At 56.2% G+C, this 19,393-nt stretch overlaps 1 protein-coding gene across 9 annotated transcripts in view; it reads left to right on the top strand.

Moving 5' to 3' along the window:
• Window positions 1-19,393, top strand: part of GRM4 (glutamate metabotropic receptor 4) — a 125,031-nt gene that overhangs the window by 72,666 nt on the left and 32,972 nt on the right. For all 9 annotated transcript variants that reach the window (XR_004245806.2, XM_032141647.2, XM_032141655.2 and 6 more), the window contains 3 exons: window positions 9,275-9,410; window positions 12,162-12,316; window positions 14,601-14,741. Coding sequence is in view for 8 of the 9 variants with exons in the window: in XM_032141647.2 (XP_031997538.1) it covers window positions 9,275-9,410; window positions 12,162-12,316; window positions 14,601-14,741 (432 nt within the window). In the remaining variant the exon portion in view is untranslated. The remainder of the gene's footprint in view (window positions 1-9,274; window positions 9,411-12,161; window positions 12,317-14,600; window positions 14,742-19,393) is intronic.

Below are 19,393 nucleotides of genomic sequence, written 5' to 3'. Positions count from 1 at the left end.
TTATCCATGTGATGTGTGTGGTGTGTATCTGTGTGATGATTGTGTGTGTGGTGTGGTGTGTACGTGTGTATCTCTGTGGTGATGTGTGTGTATGTGTGTGGTGATGTGTGGGTATGTGTGGTGTGTATCTGTGGTGATGTGTGTGTGGTGTATATCTGTGTCTGCGTGTGGCTAGGGGTTGTCTGAAGTTATAATTGGATGCAAATGTGTGTCAGGTTGGGGATTTACATGACTTGCATGCCCGGGTTTGTGGGTGTGTATGTGGAGGATGTGATGGGATTGGGTGTGGTGTGCGTGTTTGTGCAAGGCTATGTAGTGACTGGGTGAGCCTGTGTGGCTGTGGGACTATGGAATCTGTGACTGTGTCAGTGTGTGCATGTGGCCCCTGTGCCCTTCTTTGTGGCTATGAGGCTGTATGAGGTTTTTACTGGGTCCATAAGTGTGATGGGAGCTGTGTCCCTGGTGAGCGTGTGTGACCGTGAGACTTTGTGAGCTTGTGGTGGTGTGTAGTATGTGATTTTGTGAGGGTGTGCATTGCCGTGTGTGTGTGTGTGTGTGTGTGTGTGTGTGTGTGTGTGGCTGGGGGTGTGGCGGGGGTGTGGTGGGGGTGCTGAGAGCCTTCAGGAGGGAAAGGATGTGTGTGCTGCCTCGGATAATCCTGGTGCCCTGGTCCCCCCGCCCGGCTGTGGACCTCCCCAGTTCTGGGTCCTGGGTCCCGGCCTGGCTGAGTGATGAGGCCCCTGTCCTCCGAGCTCCTGCCCTCCTGCCTCAGCAGCCCCACCCCACTAGGCCTTGCCCCCTCCCCAGAGGCGCTGGCTCCAGGGGGCAGACCTGCACAAACACCACTACACTGGGCCCTCACACTAGCCCTATCAGGTGGAGTTTAAACAATCAACTGAGTCACCTGCCTTCAGGCAGGGCCTTTGTGACCCGGTCCCTTTGCACAGCCAGCATGCACCTTTCTTCACTTGCTCATCCTTTGCAGGCCGATTTCCTGAGCACTCATGGTAAAGAATTGATGTCTTGGTGGAGAAAGTAAAATCCCAGCAGAAGGCAGGACGGAGGGAGATGCCCGGGTGCACGTGGGTACCCACCCCACGCGTGTGGACGCTAAGCACGGAGTATCACTGTGGACCAGAGCAAAGTAGATGCCAGGCTCAAATGGGGTGTCCAGTGGCTGTGCATGTAAAGAGGTGGCAGCCCAGAGGGGAGGTCACCGAGGGGATGGGAGCGTGTGAGCAGGTGCGGGTGTTCACCTCCAACTCCTGCAGAGCCTCTGCCCTCACGCCCATGCTGGCAGCTCCTGCCAAGCTGTCCCCTCAAAACCCTGTCAGTCAGGAACTCAGTTCTCCATTCGTCCAGCAAGTGTGGATTACCGCCGTCCTGGGCAGGCCCTGCACCTGTCCTGGGCTCCGTAAGGCCCCAGGCAGAATGACAGACCCCAGGGAGATAAATGCAGCCCAGCCAGGGAAGAACTGGGTGGGGAGCCAGAGGGTGGCTGAGCAGCTGAGGTGGGGGTGCTCCTGGCTAAGGGAGCAGCATGTGCAGAGGCCTGTTGGGGGCACAGACGTGGCCAGATGGGTGGATCCTGGTGGGGACTGGGGCGGTCCTGGATGTTGCAGTAAACCCCAATTCACTGGGTGCATCAGGGAGACCCTCCTGGGAGAAGAGGCAGATGCTTAGGGTCATACACACACACACACACACACACACACACACACACTGGGGGCTGCCAAGGGTTGTAAAGCCGGTGTGTGTTGGGGGGCTGGAGACTGATGAGCTGGGGAGCGGGGTCACAAGCAGGAGCAGACAGGGCAGGGGTGACAGGTGACGGGAACCAGGCCTGGCCCTCTGTGCAGTCCCAGACCCAGCTGGAGCCAGCCCAGCCCTTGTGTGTCCCGCACCCAGCTCACTCTGGAACAGCCGCATGGGGAGGGCCTTTGCTGGGGCCTGGTGTCTTTCTTACCTTGAAACCCCCTCTGGCCACAGCACTGATGCCTGGGCTCCATTATTTACATTCAGGCTTCACTCCCGGCTGAAAATAAAAGTAGCAGTCACCAGTCATCAAGCCCTCTGAGCAGCTATTTCTGGTCCCCTTCCTGAGAGCTGTTTTGGGGAAGGGCCTGGCTTTGGGAGTCAGAAGGAAGGAGCTGTGTGTGTGTGTGTGTGTGTGTGTATGCCCATGAGAGTCCAGGGGTAGCTTCCAGCCTCTGTCCTCCCCTACAGGAGCCGGGAGGATCTGCTCTCCTGCCCCTGTCCCTGTGTGTAACTCCCCACCCCTTAACCCCACTGGAAATTGCTGCCTTCACATTTTGCCATAAGGTAGATTTTTCCACTTGAATTCCTAGGGTTTGTCTTTTCATTATTTTCCTCTCTTTTTAAATTAAAAAAAAATTTTTTTTAAAGGAAAGGAGAAAGCGAGGATGTGCCTGTGTCTCTGCTGGCCTCAGGACTGGCTGGCTGGGCCCCGAGAGGCCGGGCCTGGAGACCAGAGGGAGCTGACTGGGGGGTCTGGAGGAGGATTTTTCTCCTTCCTTGTCTGGAGCCCAGTGTCCAAGGTGACAGCTTGGGGGACCCCTGACTGTCTCCCCACAGCAGGGAGTGGGTGAGGTAGGGCACAAGCCAGCTCCTCTCACGGGAGGCCTTTTCTTTCAGCCCGCCCAGGCTGACTGAACGAGATGGGCACATCCCACAAGTGGTGGGGCGGGGGGCTGGGTCCTTGAAGGCAGGTGATCTGGAGGCTGCTGGAGGGCTGGCCTTGCAGGATGGCGGGAGGACTTTTTGAGACAGGTGGGGTGGGGAGAGCCATGCTAGGGAGGATGGGGAAGTGCTGCAAGGAGAGCATCCCAGGCACAGTGGGGGCTCAGAGGGTCCTGCCACGGTCAGACCTCCTATAAACCTAAGCTAACCTCAGGCTCGGACAACCCCAGGTCGTGCAGGACAGAAATGTGAATTCATTTAGCAGCATATCCCACCTCACTTGAAGGTAAGTGGGATTTACAAGTTCCAAAGTGTTCTCAATTCCTGGGGTCTCAGGCAAGGCAGCAGCTCCTAGAGAACAGTCAGACCCGAGTTCAGATCCAGCCTCTGCCTCTCCAGCTGCGTGGCCCAGCCCAAGCCTCCCTGTTCTCCAGGGTGAATCCAGGTGGGCTGAGGGGATGCAGCCCCCTGTCTCCCTCCAGCACGTCATGCTGCTGCTGTCCTCCTCTGCACCGATTCCAGGATGTTAATGGTTCTTTCCCATCCTGGAACTCAGGCTGCATGGCGCCGGGGCTCTGTCCTCTGCATGGCTGCATCCCAGTGTCTCATGCCATGCCTGGCACATAGGAGACACTCAGTACACGTCTGCGGGCTCCATGAAGGGAAAGTGGTGGCAGCAGGCAGGCAGGTGATGTGAGAGGGGCCTGTACTTCCCTGAAGATGTGCCTGCAGATGCTCAATAAATGTGGGCTGCTGAAGAATGGTGCTTAGGGGTTATGCAGTGAGGGGTGTGGCTCCAGGGGGCCCTTCCTCTGCCACCTGCATGCTCAGGCTGACCCGGAGCACTGTGCCCTTGTGCTTCTGCTCAGGGTGATGGCTCTTCCTTCTGGTCTTGCTTCCCCAGCTAGACTGAGAGCTCCTGAGGAAGGAGTCTTACTCAATATCGTTTCTTAGGGACTGACTGTGCCAGGAACTGAGCAGGGCAGTGGAAGGAAGGAGGAAGGGAGGGAGGAAGGGATGAAGGGAGGAAGAAAGGGAGGGAGGAAAGGAGGGAGACAGGAAGGAAGGGAGGAAGGGACAGGGAGGAAGGGACAGGGAGGGAGGAAGAAAGGGAGGGAGGAAAGGAGGGAGGGAGGAAGGAAGGAAGGAAAGAAGGAAGAAAGGAAGGAAGAGAGGGAGGGAGGGAGCGAAGGAAGATGGGAAAGAAGGAAGGGAGGAAGAAAGGAAGAAAGGACACAGACCTGACCCTGACCTTGGGAAGTGCAGCTGAAGGTGGACATTGACACAGTTATGTCAGCTGGGCCTGGAGACCACCAGGAAAGGTCACCAGACCACAGATGGAAAAAATGGAGAGACTGAAAAATACAACAGGAAACTGATATCAAGTTTCATCCACGAAGTCTCTATGTCATGTTCACGTGGGGATGCCTGAAGCCTGGGGTGGTGACGGTTCCAGATCACACCAGCAGAGGGCTGGCCAGGTGAGAGCCTGCTCTCACGGGACGATGGGATTTCAGGAACCACATGGCTGGGAGGAGAGGGGCAGCCCCAGGCAGGTGGGCATGGAGGAAGGTGGAGGAAGGCAGGCAGCCTCCCTATGGAAGCCCTTGGGCCAGCTGCGGCTATGCAGCCCATTTCACAGATGAACACAGGGAGGCTCTGGTGTGCCCTGCTGTGTTATTTGTCAGGTGGCACCACATGAGGACCGCGGCGCCCTTGCTGTCACCCATATCTAAAAGTTTTGTCCAGCTGGGGTTCTGTGGCCCAGATTTGCTGAGTAGTCACATGTTGCCACATCTGCTTGATTCTGATTATTTTTTAAAGAAATAAAATGTGGATTGAGTCGGAACCTTCTTCAGTCCTGTTCCTCTCTTCTCCCTCGAGGTAACCATGATTCTGAAAGGTGGCAAGCTCCTTTCCTGTCCTTGTTTAGTCACTCAGCAAACATTTTAGAGCACCTACTATGTGCCAGGCAGTGTTCTAGGCACTGGGGAAGAGTGTGATGAAAACAATGGACAAAGTCTCCTGCCCTCATGCAGCCTTTACTCATATATGTATAGTACATATATATGCGTCCTCATAAATATTGTATGTGGTCTTTAGATTTTACATAAATGGGACAGATCCTGCTGCAACTTGCTTTTGTCCATCAATTTTAGGATTTCAGGATTTGTCATGTTGACATATGAGAACTGTTATTCATCTTAACTCTATAATATCCCATTGGACAAACACATCACAGTTTATTCATTCTTCTGTTGTAAAACATTTAGGTTGTTTCCATTTTTTTGCAGTTTCAGACAGTGCTGTGTTGAGCGACTCTGTGTGGGTCTCCTGTGCCCACGTGCCGGGGTTTCCCTGGGGACGAGTGTGGACGGGGAAGCACTGGCTTGGAGGCAGCCGGCACGTTCAGCTTTACTAGACGCTGCCGTGTGGTTCTGCAGAGGGTTCCAATGGACACGCCTTCATCAGGTGTCCAGCTGTCTTGTAGTAAAGGCGGGCCCCGAGGGATGGGGCCAAGTATAAGTCGGTTTTGATGGGTGGGGCAGCCCAGGGAGGAGGGGAGGTGTGGAGCCTGGGCGGGCTGGGGAGGAGGTGCAGAGCTGGGAGAGATAGCAGTTCCTGCTGGAAAGCAGTCAGGGGCTGGCCTGGATCCCAAACTTCCCAGTGCAATGGTGACAGCCTCGTCTGAAGATGGCTCTGCCCCTGCTACTGTGTGCCCCTGGGCAAGGCCTCTCTGGCCTCTGTCTCCTCACTCTCCATCCAACTTGGGCCAGGAGGTCTCCAGTGTCCCTACGGACTTGATATGCTCAGATTTTCTTGGCAAGGGGCTGTGGCTTCCTGCCCCTGGCCAGCGAGCAGAGGCACCAGCTTGGCCGGGGTGGCAGAGCTTGCAGCTGGCAAGTGGCATTTGGGTGTTTGTCAGGAGCCTGGGCGGCTGGGGCCCTGGCAGGAGGCTGGGCAGGGGCTTGCCAAGGAAGACCCAGGAGAGCCAAGGAGGCCATGGGGACCCCCAAACTTCTTCATGTGTGTCCCCCTCCCCGTATGGTCCTGTGCCTGGAGCCTGGGGAGTGGAGGGCTCCAGCCTCTGCCCTGAGATATGGAGTGGGCTTGTTCCCTGAGGGCTTTGTGGGCTTTAATTTGATTGTATCTCCTCTCAGTATGGACCCATGGATTCTTATTTTATTCAGTGAGAGAGACTCGGGGCACAGGGTGAGGAGGCGTGCCCCTCCCTAGGGGAGAGGTTTGAAGCAGGCGTCTGCGGAGTGTTAGCCATGTGGCCCAGGGGCTGGGCACAGGGATGGCTGGTGGGCTTGGTGTGACTTCAGGTCTGTAGCAGTGTGGCCTGGAATGCACAGGGTGGGCTGTGGTGATGGCGGATGTTGATCTGTGCCAGTGCGTGCATTCTGTGACTGTGTGTGGACACGTGTGTGCACACATGTACATGAACCCACCTAAACAACAGAGGCTGCAGAAGAGGCTGCGGCACATGAAACACGGCCCCTTTATTCTCAGTGGCTGCTGCGGAGTCATTGCTTTGCAAGGAAAGGGAACTGTCCAGGAGCGGGAGTGGCTGCAGGAAATGGAGGCCTCTCCGCCTGAGAGAGGCTGTGGACACAGACCAGGATTGCAGTCCCACTGACTGGCTGTGTGACCTTGGTTAGGCTATTTAGCAACCTGAGCCTCAGTATCCTCATCTGTGAGATGGGGATATTAGCACCAGCTAATGTGTGAGGATTCATCTAGACTGGGCCTCACACGGTGCCAGGCGTGCAGTGGGTGCTCAGTGGCCTCTCGGGCCGGTCTGGTCTTCTCTGGCTGCAGCGGGCACCAAGAGAGCAGTTGAGGCAGAGATTGTGCCACTGTCAGGAGCTTGTGTCATCCCAAGAGAGGGCCTGGCTTGTGAGCCAGTTCCTTTACCCACTCCCCTGAGCGGACATGCTGACAATAGGTCTGTGAAACAAAGGGACCCCACGGGCACTTGGTTTCTCATCCTGGGGGCAGCAACACCAGTGGGCACTCATCCCAGCATGGGCGCCATGCCCCATCATGCCCATGGGCCCACAAGCCCCCTCAACTCCACAATCCTATCCCTTCACTACATGACTGGCTGAAAGGTGGCCGCTGGAGCCAGATGGCCCAAGTTCAAACCCCACCTCTGCCCCTATCTTCATGATCCTGGGGAAGCTACTTAACCTCTCTGTGCCTCAATTTCTTCATTTATAAATTAGAGATATGGTGATTACACTGGCCTCAGATGAGTGACTCCATGTAAAATTTGCAGAATAACATTTCCCGTGCATTGGACACTCCATAAATGTTCATTAGTATTATGGAGCTCTGCACAGCCCCGCCCCCCGCACTCCCTTCCGGTCTGAATCTCTTGCAGTTGCAAGAATATCAAACCCTTCTCAGACTGCACTTGCATCTCAAGTACCTTGTGGCTAACTCACACTCCCGCTGACTGAGCCGTGGTCACCTAATCCTTCCTTCACCAGCAAAACGAAGCTTGCAAGATATGCCCTGAGGTGCCAGGCAAGACCATCACACGGATCCTCTTAGAAGAGCATCACTCAGAAATATGACTTAACCTAACAGTTTCTCCCTGTTTGAGAGCAATTAACTCCCTTCCCCTGCCTTCCTTCCCCCTCCTGGAACCAGGTGGCTCATCCTTCCCTTCCCTCTCCTCCCAGTCCAGCCTCTTCCTCTGTCCATCTGTCTCCCCAGATGGGGGGAGGAATGTCACAATTGGCCCACTTTCTAAGTGGAAAGAAACCATATGGAGGGTTTAGCTGGGAGCTGAGAGCCGGCCCGGCCAGCGGTGCAGCCAGTGGCTGCCTCCCTTGGCTCCCTCTGTGACCCCAGACTGACAGGGGCCCCAGTCCTGCCCGAGCACCCTTGCTGCTTCTCCCTCCTCCCCATGAGCTCCTAGTAAACATGCTCTTCTCTAGCACTTGGGACTTCTTGGTGTCTTAGGAGAGACCTGAGGAGCTGTGTGTGTGTGTGTGTGTGTGTGTGTGTATGTGTGCACATGTGCGTGTGTGTGCATGCATGTGTGTGTTGTGTCCTGTGGCTCCAGGCCAGCAGGGTGCCTGGCACAGAGCAGCCACTCCCTCCAGAGCATACCCTGTCCTCTCCAGAATGCCTGCCGCCTGGCCACTTGCATCCTGTAAGGACTCAGCCCAGTGTCACTGCCTTTGGGCAGCCTTCCCTGGCGGCCATCTCCCTGTCCACAGGTAGGGACCCCTCCGTGGGTGGAGCTGGGTGCTGGCACTGCCCTGTGGGGCTGGTGGTAGTCGTGTCCCCTGCACTCTGAGCCCCTGGCAGCTCCACCTAGAGTTTTCTGATGTATTGGGGCAAGTCTGTGTAGAAGGCTCAGGTGGCCCCAGCCTGGACCTCCAGGTCATTTGGAAGCCCAGTGGTGCCCAGCCAAGGTGTTTGGTTTGAGGCATTGTGTTGAGTTGAGTGGGACCCAGAGGAGGGCAGCCGTTAGATACCAGGACCGGCTTCAAGATTAATCCCTCATGCTTTTCCATCGACTGCCACCAGGGGCTTCTGGGGTCTTATTCTCTGGGGGTCTCCAGCTCCTGGACTCCAGTAGGGCAGGTAACTGTGTGGCTTTGGGTAAACCACTTCTCTTCTCTGAGCTTCAGTTTCCTCATCCGTCAAAGGCAGTGGCTGACACAAGCATGGCCCACAGATGCTCTGTACCATGAGGTCGGGTGAGATTTAAATACATGAATGACATCTGTCCCCTGCCAGCACTTGAGAGGCACATCTGGGGCTGGGGACTGGCTGGGACAAAGTGCTCCCAGGGTCCCTGATGGCCACCCAGCCTGGTCGTGAATCCCAGCAACATCAAGTATTGACCCTCTCCTGATGGTTCCAGCCAGTGGCCATGCATGCTGCTCCTACCGAGGGCCTGGTGATGGGCATGGGGCCCGGTGATGGGCATGGGGCCCAGGGACAGGAGCCCTGAGAAGCATGTGGATATGGGTGTAGGAGGGACTGATGCCTCAGGGTGGGCTCTATTCCCAGCTTTAACCCTCGAAGAAACAGTATGAGGGGGTTACAATAAAAATAATCAACATTTACTAAACACTAGGTACCGGATGTTGTCTTTATATGCATTACCTCACTTATTTTATAACAATTCTATGAAATAGGTAATACCATTATTTCCACTTTATAGGTGATGTATGTGCATCACAGAGAGGTCCAGTAACTGACCTAAGGTCACACAGCAGTAAGTGGCAGAGCTGAGATTTGAACCCAGGCAGTCTAGCTCCTAAGCATGATGCCATGCTGCTTCTAGCTGCTATATGGGGAAACTGAGGCTCAGAGTACTTAAGTGACATATCCAGGGTCACCAGCTGGTAAGTGGAGCCAAGACTGGTACTGAAGCTGTTCTGACTGCACAACCCATATCCAGAGGCTGGAATCCCAGGGCTGGGAGTCAGGCTGGGGAGCCTGGGCAGCACCCAGCCCCCATCTCCTGGAGTGTGTGTTGGGAGAGTGGTGGGAAGACTCAGGTTCCCTTGCCCACCCCAACTAACTGGTGCCCCTCCTGCAGGGGGTGTGTGCATCGCCCAGTCGGTGAAGATACCACGGGAGCCCAAGGCAGGCGAGTTCGACAAGATCATCCGCCGCCTCCTGGAGACTTCGAACGCCCGGGCAGTCATCATCTTCGCCAACGAGGATGACATCAGGTGAGGGCAGGTGGCAGCAGGGTGGGCACCGGGAGCCATGCAGGTGTGGGCAGAGCCACGGGTCCTGTCCTGCTGGAGACCTTCCCAGGCAAGCCTGACCCCACCCTGGGATCCAGAGAGGTGGGTGCGGGTGAGTGGGTATGTGGGCAGGGAGACCCACAGGCTGGCGCACAAGCTACTGCTATGGGGCACCCCTTCCCTCCCCCCTCCATTTCTTGCATCCATTCCACCTGCTAGGGATGGCTACCTGGGTGCTTTAACAGAGGGCTGAGGCCGTGAGCTTGGGGCCAGACCACTTAGGTTCTAATGCGCTTCTCCCACCTACTAGCTGTGTGACCTCAGGTGAATTTCTTAACCTCTCTGGGCCTCTGCTGCTAAAAAACAAATGAGTTAATGATATCTGCCTGATAGCGTTTGAGAATTCAATGCAGGAATGTGCATAAAAGGCTTAGAGTAAGGTCTGGCATGAAATAGGCGCCCAGTAAATGTGGGCCACCTCTCAGCCCCTCCCTCCTTTCTGTGGTGAGCTCAGAGTACAGAGAAGAGCTCTGGGCTGTGTGTTTGGTTCTAGTCTTGGCTTAGGCTCAGAGGGCCCAAGCTGAGGGGAGACACAGCCCTGTCCTCAGGGAGCCCCAGGATGAGGGGAGATACAGCCCTGCCTAGAATCTGGTAGGGCCCTCTAGTCCCTGCTGGTCACTTCTTCAGAGAGGAGGGTGAGAGCAGATGTGGCCCCTGCCAGGTCTCAGATATCTGGCCCGGGCTGGCAGAGCCTGCTGTGCCCTCAGACTCCCCCTCACTGGACCAGCCAAGGCTGCACTGTGTGCCCAGTCCTTCCCAGGCAGCTTCCTCCTATTCCTCACCAGCGCTCCCAAGCCATTTCTCACTTTCTAATCTGGACTCCAGAGTTGCTGCAAAACAGACACCCTCCCAGGCCATTGGTGGGTCCCTGGAGGGATGGAGGAGGGCTTCTGGAAGATCCTCATGGCCTCAAAAGCCAAAAGGACAAACTACAATGGTTGGTGTCTCAGGCAGCGAAAGGCCAGGGAAGGGAGGCCCTCAAGCCCCATCCTGACACCCTCAGAGCTGCACAGAGGCGGCACCCAGTCCCTTGAGGCGTGCAGGTCCCCTGAGTTCTGGCTCTGAACGTTTATGATGGCCACCACTCAGCCAGCTCCTGGGGAAGCTTCTGAGCCGCCGGGCCCCGCTCCCCGACTTCCTGCCCCCTTCCCATCCCAAAGCCTGGTAAGACTTGGCTCCCACACCCCACCCAGCTATGTGCCTCACTCCAGGCCTGCTGTTTTTGAGGACACCTTCAGCTCAGATGGATCCACATTCTGGGAAGGGGACTGAAAGCACCTGGCCTTTTGTCCCCGTGAAGAAGCCCCTAGGGGAGGGCTGGAAGGGAGCTAGACTGACTTCCGGAGCAGGCTGCGGGAAGTGGGGTAGGAGACGGGGGTCGTTTCTGGAAATCCACATGCATTTTCAGAAGCAAACAGAAGTAAAAATAAACCCAGGTGACTCTGCAGGGCTGGATGGTCGGGAGCTCTGGCTATCTCAGGCTGGCCGGATGCAGACGGGTATTAATAGGGTGTGGGTGTGGATTCTGAGAGCAGCCTTACCTGCCATTCGTTGTGACCTAGGGTGCGGGGGAGCTACACCAGTGAGCGGGGCTGGAAAGCCTCAGGAGTTGGGAGATGATGGAGGAGGGTGGGGTGAGATGAGATGGACAAGGCCAGCGCAGGTGAAAGCTCTGGGGCCTGGAAACATTTGTTTCTCCCTGGAAGCCCAGGCCCTCCAGCCCCAGCTGGCCGCCTCCTGCATAGGCCCAGCAGCCACCCCCAAGCCCCGGAGTCTGTGCCCTGGTCCTCACCGACGGAAGGGCCTGGACAGTTTGTAGTATCACAGCCTCTCACTTGCTATGTGACTGTGAGCAAGTTCCTTGCCTCCTCCCTACCTCATTCTCTCTTTGTGGGAGCTGGGTTATGGGAATTCCGCCCATTCCTCCTTGTTTTTCTCCTCTGAGATGTCTGAGGGGCCGCTTAATTCATGCCTCCATGAAGCCCTGGCTGAGCACTTGCTGTGGGCTCCTCGGCCCCGGGCTGGGCTCTCGGGTCCCTGGTTTGATTTATATTAGCATCACAGGCAGACTGGGCTGTGTGTGAGCACTGGGCGGCTGGCTCCACACCCATCTCCCTCCATCACCCACTCCCACTCAGGGTGTGGGGAGCAGCTCTCTGAAGGACCTGGAATTTTGGCACAGAGGGCGGTGAATGAAGAGGGAGCTGCGGGCAGAAGGCAGCATGTGCAGAGGGGTGAGGGCGGCGGTTGTGTTATGGTGGATGCGTGTGAGAATGGGCAAGGAATGTGGGGATGGATGAGCTAGGAAGGCATGCGTCTCAGGGGACCGGGGCTAGGCAGAGGTGGTTGTGGGGCCTGAGTCAGATGTGGGGTGGGTATGGATCTGGGGGGACAGGTGTGGTCTTTGCAGGCACAGATGTGGGCCTGGAGAATCACACAGGCGTGGGCCCAGGGGCAGGCAGGTTGGATGAGGCGGTAGCCACGGGTCTATGGGCAGGTGAGGGCAGGGGGTAGGGGGAATCCACGGGTTGGGGTGAAAGCATGGGTGCTGGCATGGTTGTGACCCCTGGGCTTCTGGGGGTCAGGGACGTGGGCCCAAAGCAAGTGTGGCCAGGAGTGGGGGCAGTTTCGTGGACAGACACGGCTGGGCTGAGTTGGTATGTGTTCCTACAGGCGTGTGCTGGAGGCAGCACGAAGAGCCAACCAGACAGGCCATTTCTTCTGGATGGGCTCTGACAGCTGGGGCTCCAAGATTGCACCTGTGCTGCACCTGGAGGAGGTGGCTGAGGGCGCTGTCACGATCCTCCCCAAGAGGATGTCTGTACGAGGTAAGGCCGGGCAGGTGCAGGTGGTCGGCGCCATCCTGGACTGCTCCTCCTGCCGTCCCTCCTCGGCTTCCTTCCCCTTCTGCTCCTCCTCTTTCCATATCCTTCCTTTTCTCTTCCTTGGCCCACAACCTCTTATGTTCTGAGGTTCTGGGCTGGGAGTTCTTTTAGGCCACATGCAACACAGCAGAATTTGAATCCAGATTCAAGACCTTCCCTCCTCTCTTCTCAGACATTTTTGGGGTGGAAGGTGTGTGGAGAGTCCGTTGCTGGAAGAGGCTGGGAGCCGCCCTGCCGGGGCTACAGGACAGGCCTTTCCTGCAGAGTCTGCCTGGGGTTGGCAGGCCTCAGGATGGTGCTGAGGTTGGGCTTGCCTCACCCTGAATCCCCCCCTCTCGGGGCAGAACCCACAGTCACCTGGGCAGGAATGAACTTCTCTGGCCAGAACCTCACAGAGAGTGAGGTGTGATGTTCCCATTAATTTGGCAGGGACCTGGCAGTCTTCACCATGGGGAGAAGGCTCCCTGGGCCCTCTCCTACCCTGCCCTCCCTCCCTTCAATAGAATCCAGCATTAATGGAGCTGGGAGGGACTGCAGACATCTGCCTCTCTAAGGTACTTCCCAAGACATGGAGGCCTGAGGAGGGGAGGGACTTGCTCAAAGTCACACAGCAGTGTCCTCTCTTCATCCTGAGGCAGAGGGAGCTCCCTGGCCCATGGCGCCTTCTAGCCCTGGCCCATACCTGTCCATAGGCCCATGGCTACCCTGTCATCCAAACCTGTCCCCCTGGGCCTACGCCTGCCTACAGGCCCAGTATGATCCCCCAGGCCCATGTCTGTCCCCGCAAAGACCACATCTGTCCCCCCACATCCACACCTGTCCCATGTCTGACTCAGGCTCCAGAACCACCTCTGCCCAGCCCCGGTCCTCTCAGACTCATGCCTTCCTGGCTCATCCATCCCCACAGCCCTTACCCCATTACACATCCAACACCCCCCACCCACCCAACACACACACATAGCGAGAGTTTCCATACCACCCCCAGCCATAATAAACACAACATAACAATAACTGCTATGGTGCTTACCAATGCCAGGCCCCTTATGGACGTCTCCTTTAGCCTCCCCAGCATCCCTGTGATGCACTCTTCCCCACATTTAGTAGATGGATACGCAGGGCTCAGAGAGCTTGAGACACACACAGTACAGCGAGTGGCAGAGTTGGGATCGGAATCCAGGACTTGCCTGACAAGTACCTTTTCTCTCAGGAACATTAGAGAAGCTTTTAGAACAATGGTCCTCATCTGGGGGTGATTTTGCCCCCCAAGGGGACATTTGGCAATTTCTGGAGCCATTTTTGGTTGTCACAATTGGGGGATGCTGCTGCTGGCCTCCAGCGGGTAGAGGTCGGGGTGCTGCTCAGTATCCTATGGTGCACAGGACGGTCTCCCACAGGAGTTATCCCGCCCAGAGTGTCCACAGTGCCGAGGCTGAGAAATCCTACTGCAGGCCAAACCTCCTGCTCATGCCAGTGCGTCTCCTGCCACGTGGCCAGTCATTTTGCTTCCACTTGGACGCTTCCATGGGCAGGAAGCTCCACGTGGCCCCGCTGAGCTTTCAGGCCTCTGGTCCATACAGAGCAGCTCAGTCCACAGTGCCAGGAACAGTCAGTATGGCAGGAGGGGCATCTGGGAGGAGGAGAGGGTGTTGTTCACCGCCAGCCTGCCCACCCTAGGACAGGCTTTCCGAGGCTGAGAGCAGAACTGTGAGCCATGCAGAGCATGTGGAGGAGGGAGGCAGCTTCTGTCAGTGACGGGGACGTCCTGGATGTGAAGGGAGAAGGTCCAGGTCCTGGTCTTGCTGTGTGACCTGCGTGGTCCCCTCCCTCCTTGTCTGTCCTGGTCTCCTCTTCAGGTGCTCCCAGGGTTGGGCAGCCCCACCAGCCTCTGTGCTGTAATCTCAGGACTCCCAGGCGGCTCCTTTTCAAAGCCCGCTGTTAGCATTGCAGCGGTTAAAGGCCGTGGAAACATCCTCATCGGTGTGCTTCTCTTCCATAAAGGCAGCAGTTGTAGATTACACACGATCCCCCTGGGACATAATACAGCTCTTTTCATTTTGAATGAAATGAAATGCTCCACATTTTGTTTTCTCCTGGATCAGAGGATGTGCTTGCTCCTCCTGGTCTCTCTCCCTCCGCCTGGACCATCTCTTATCCTGGGGGAGGCGGGGAGGGCTGGGGCTGGTGGGAAGGAGGCCATTGAGGCCCTGACGTCCCGGTTCCCTGCCAGGCTTCGACCGCTACTTCTCCAGCCGCACGCTGGACAACAACCGGCGCAACATCTGGTTTGCCGAGTTCTGGGAGGACAACTTCCACTGCAAGCTGAGCCGCCACGCCCTCAAGAAGGGCAGCCACGTCAAGAAATGCACCAGTGAGCATGCAGGCCGGGCAGGGCCGGGCGGGCTCTAGGAGACCGGGAGGGCCGAGCCCGGGGGCCTGAGGCTGAGAGTCTCTGAGGCTGAGGGTCTGTCGGCGGTGGCAGGACGTGGAGTTGGGCCTGCACCTGGGGTGGAGTTGGGAGGCCTGGGGCGGGGCCTGGAGGGGCGGGGCCACAGTAGATTTGGGGTGTGGCCTTGAGATCCCTGGGAGTGGCAAGGCCTCAGGCCGCCTCGGGGTTGATGTGGACTGCCCTAGGGCCAGCTCACAGCACTGAACTGACCCCTCCTGCCCTGTATCCAGTCTTGACGCACACCAGGCTGGGCAATTTCCAGAAACCACCTCTAACCTCCAGGGTTCCCTCAGTCACTCAGCAAGCACCAGTTTGGCTCCTAGGCCGTGCCTTGCCCTGTTCTAAGCATGGCAGGTATATAGCAGTGAAGAAAGAGTCCAACGGTGCTTGGAGTTTTTATTCTAATAGGAAGACAGACGATCAACAAGATGAGTGAATGATAGAATATGTCAGAACAGAAATGTGCAGAAGAAACAAAACAGAAAATAAAAAGAATGGAAAGTGTGAGGGGAAGGGAAACTGCAACTGTGAAGTGGCCAGGGACGGCCTGCTTGCGCAGGTGACATCTGAGCCCTCACATGAGAGGGATAAGCCGCGCAGGGGAGGGGCAGTGATCGGTCCATTTTACAGATGGGAGAACGGAGGCTCAGAGGAGGCGAGTAGAGGGACTTGAATTCCCATAGATAGAGGGCGGTAGAGCATGACTTGCTCCTGGGTCTGAGCCCTAGGCCCCCCGCCCCCTAGGTAGCCATCATGGCGTGTCCACTTCAGATACATCCGGACAGGGGTCTTTGCGCGCCCTGGGTCTGGGTCGCTCTGCGGCAGGACCCAGCCTCAATAACACTGGGGTGCTCTGGTGCCTCTCAGCCTGAGAGGTGCCTAATCGAGGATGATGAGTTATCTCCTGTATTCTCCCAGACTTGATCTTGCAGTTTGGGCAAAGGGCGGGGGACGCGCTTCATGGAGTCTTAGACAGCTCTTCCAGGGCCAGGGGAGAAGGGAGTGTGATGAGGATGGGTGGGGAGCATGCTGCCCTCTGGTGGCCAGAGCCCACAGGGACTTGCAGCCACTGGACCACTGGGGACCCAGAGAAGCTCACAGCCAAACCCACCTGATCTGCAGAGTGAGTGCAGGTATGCGAGTGTGCCCAGTGTGGCAGTGTGTGTGTATACACCTGTGGCACATGACTTCGCATGTGTGTGAGCTGGTGTTCCTGAGAGAGAAGGGGTTTGTGTGCCTGTGTCTTATGTGGGGCTTATGTATTCCTGGGTGAGCTAAACACAAACATTGCTGTTTACTATGTATCTACCATGTTCAGACACTTTAAAGATATCATCTTTAAAATGTGAAAGACATTTCACTCTCACAGCAACTCTAGGAACTCTTAAGATTCCTGCAGTCTAGACGAGGATATGGAGAGTCAGAGAGACCAAGTGACTTGCCCGAGGCTGCTCAGCAAATGCCTGCATCAGGCAGTAATCACAACAGACGTGTGAGAAGTGTAAAGATGCCTGGGTGTGGAGGCTGAGCCCTCATGGGTGGGGTGACCGTGCATCCTGTCTCCCGTGTTCTGGTGTAATTATTGAGAGCATCACCTTCGGTTCTTGGAAGTGCCCAGGCGGGATGGAAAATCGTATGGGCACCCTGATTTAGATCAGCAGACCTAGATCGGGGGTGAGGATGGGGATGGATGGGGTGGGGATGGGGTGGGAAGACTGGAAGTGGTGGCAAGATGGACAGCTGGGGCCTTCTGGGACCCAGTGTCTAGGCTGTCGAGGGGTCTGGGCTGTCAAGGGGAAGGGCTTTCTGGAATCTTCTCTTTGTCTGGGAGGGGCAGGAGGGGAGAAGGCTTTGGTCAGTTCCTGTAGGCTCTGTCCAGACTCCTAGTCCTTGGGGCAGGATTTATGAACCTCTCCAGCAGTCCTAAGGGAGGCATTTGGTCTGATTGTCAGCTCAGGTGGGGAAGGAGGACTGGAGCAGGGTTCAGAAGAACACAGAGCTCGGCTGGGCGTGGTGGCTCACGCCTGTAATCCCAGCACCTTAGGGGGCCGAGGCAGGTGGATCATCTGAGGTTGGGAGTTCAAGACCAGCCTGGTCAACATGGCGAAACCCTGTCTCTACTAAAAATACAAAAATTAGCCGGGTGTGGTGGTGGGCAACTGTAATGCCAGCTACTCGGGAGGCTGAGGTATGAGAATCGCTTGAGCTTGGGAGGTGGAGGTTGCAATGAGCCGAGATTGTGCCACTGCACTCCAGCCTGGGTGACAGAGTGAGATTCTGTCTCAAAAAAAAAAAAAAGAAAAAAGGCACAGAGCTTTGCCGTGAGCCTGAGGCAAGCTCTGCAACCTTTTTGGGCCTTTGCTTTCTCGTCTGAGCAACGGGATAGATGAGCCGGCCTAGAGGGTATCTCCAGAAGGAAGTGAAGTGTTAATGGAGGCACTTCCTGATCTGTAAGCAGCAGCTGTAAAGTCTGGAGGTGCATTAGAGTCACCTGGGAGCTTTTAACACCATACCAGGGCGCCACCCCCAGACCAACTAGAGCAGAACCTTAGGGGTGGGGCCTAGGCTGTGGATTTTTACAAAGCTCCCTAGGTGATTTTATTGTGTATTTAGAGCTGGAGCAGTGGTTTCCAAGCTTTGTTCACATTGAATCACCTGGGGGATCTTTTAAAAATACGGTTACCCTAGACATTCTGGTTTAATTTGCACCGGATGCAACCTGAGCATCAGGAGTTTTTGAAGTGCCCCAGGTGGTTCTACTATGCAGCAAAGTTTGGGAGCCTCTGGCTTGGAGGGAGGGGTGGGTTACGCAGGGAGGACGGCGTGTGCCCTAAACAGGTGAGGAGGCATAAGCAAAGGGGCAGAGGCTCTAGTGGACGTGGTACGTCTCAGCTGACCTGAATCCTTCCTGCTGCATTGGGAGCCCCAGCAGAGACAGGTCAGAGTCCCTGTGTGGCCCCAGGCCAGGCGCGGTGAGCCTCTCAGTCTATCTCTGGGTGAGGTGAGGGGCGGGTGAGGGGGCTGCTGGGAATGTTTGTGGGACCTGAGACCCTGGGGGAGGGGCAGGCAGCTCTGGTTTCCCCATCGTCCTGCCCCTGAGCTAAGCCTGTCCCACGGGAGAAGGCCTTAGGCCAGGAGGTCTGGAGTGACACCCACAGAAAGCTGGGAGCAGGGACAGGGGAAGGACCCACGCCTGGGTCTGAGTCTGGCTCTGCCTCCTCCCTGCTGTGTGACCTTGGACAAGTTATCTAACTTCTCTGAGTCTCAGCTGCTATCAGTAGAACAGGGAAGGCAACAGCTATCTCAATGAGCTGTGAGGTTTAGAGATAAAGCGTGTGAGGAGGCTGGCTGAGAATGATGTGTATGATAGATGCTGATAAAATGATTGTTATTGCTGATTCAGAGAGGAAGTGGGAGAGTTGGGATTTAGACAGGCAATTGGGTAATCTAATAGTCCAAGTCTGTTCTGTTGTAGGATCCCAGAGGAAAGAATGTGCCATCCTGAAGGTGGGTAGTATAGATGGTCACAGATGCAACTCCCATTTTACAGAAGAGGAAACTGAGGCAACTTGTGACCATCACAGAGCTAGAGAGTTGTCAGAGCTGATTCACACCCAGGCAGCCTGGCTGTCAAGCCAGTGCCCGCCCCTGCCCTTCCCCTCCTTCCCTCCCACTCCTCCGGGGCCCCTCTCTCTTGCCCTCAGCCAGCCCAGGCATGCTCTGTGGTCTCCGAGAACTATTCTCCACCTGCCCTCACTCTGTCTCCAGAGACTAGCTTCCCCCTCACCTCTTCAGATCAGCTCACTCTGCTCTCTTGGGTGCTCACATTCCATAGTTGGCCTCTGTCTGTTTCAGTCCCACAGGCCTGCCCTGCTCAAGGTCTCACAGAGAGCAAGTGCCACTCCTGTGTCCTTTGCTTTGCCAGATCCATTCCTTCCCACCCCAGGTGATGGATGGGCCTGGTGACCGTCCAAGAGGGTGGGAAGGACCCTCTCATCCTGGGATCTTACACTTGGGAAGATTTGATTAATCCTTCAAGGCTGTCTGAAGTGGAGTTCCCCCAAGATGAGGATTTGACAGCAAGCAGCTGATTTAGGAAGGGATTCTAGGAAAGAGGAGAGAGAGCAGAGATGAAGGGTGTGAGATCAAGCTGGTTGCCACTGTGAACAATTTGAGCTTAATCCTCTTGGGACAGAGGAACAGGCCTCTCAGTCATCCCACAGAGAGTGAGAGGGAGCCAGGGTATGTGTGTGCCCCATCAGTCATTGGTGGAGGGATGCTCCTAGAGGCCATTAATTCCTTGGCACCTCCAGCCTGCCAAATGGAGAGGGCTCCTGTGCCCAAGAAAGCCTCAGAAGGCTGGCACATGCTGGCAGCTGGAGGCTGGACTGGTGTGTGCTGAAGGGGTCAGGGTTGGGTGTATGGTAGAGCACTCATTCTTTCTCAAACATACGGCTATTAGAGTCCTGCAGACCTGGGTGTGAATGCTGGTGCTGCCACTTCCTAGCCATGTGGCCTTGGGCAGGTTACCTCACCTCTGGGGGCCTCGATTTCCTCATCTGTGCAATGGGAAT

The sequence above is a fragment of the Hylobates moloch genome, unplaced genomic scaffold (assembly GCF_009828535.3).
Source record: "Hylobates moloch isolate HMO894 unplaced genomic scaffold, HMol_V3 SCAFFOLD_20, whole genome shotgun sequence".
Lineage (NCBI taxonomy): Eukaryota > Metazoa > Chordata > Mammalia > Primates > Hylobatidae > Hylobates > Hylobates moloch.
Note: the sequence above shows the minus strand (reverse complement) of the source record. Positions and strands in the feature narration are given on the sequence as shown.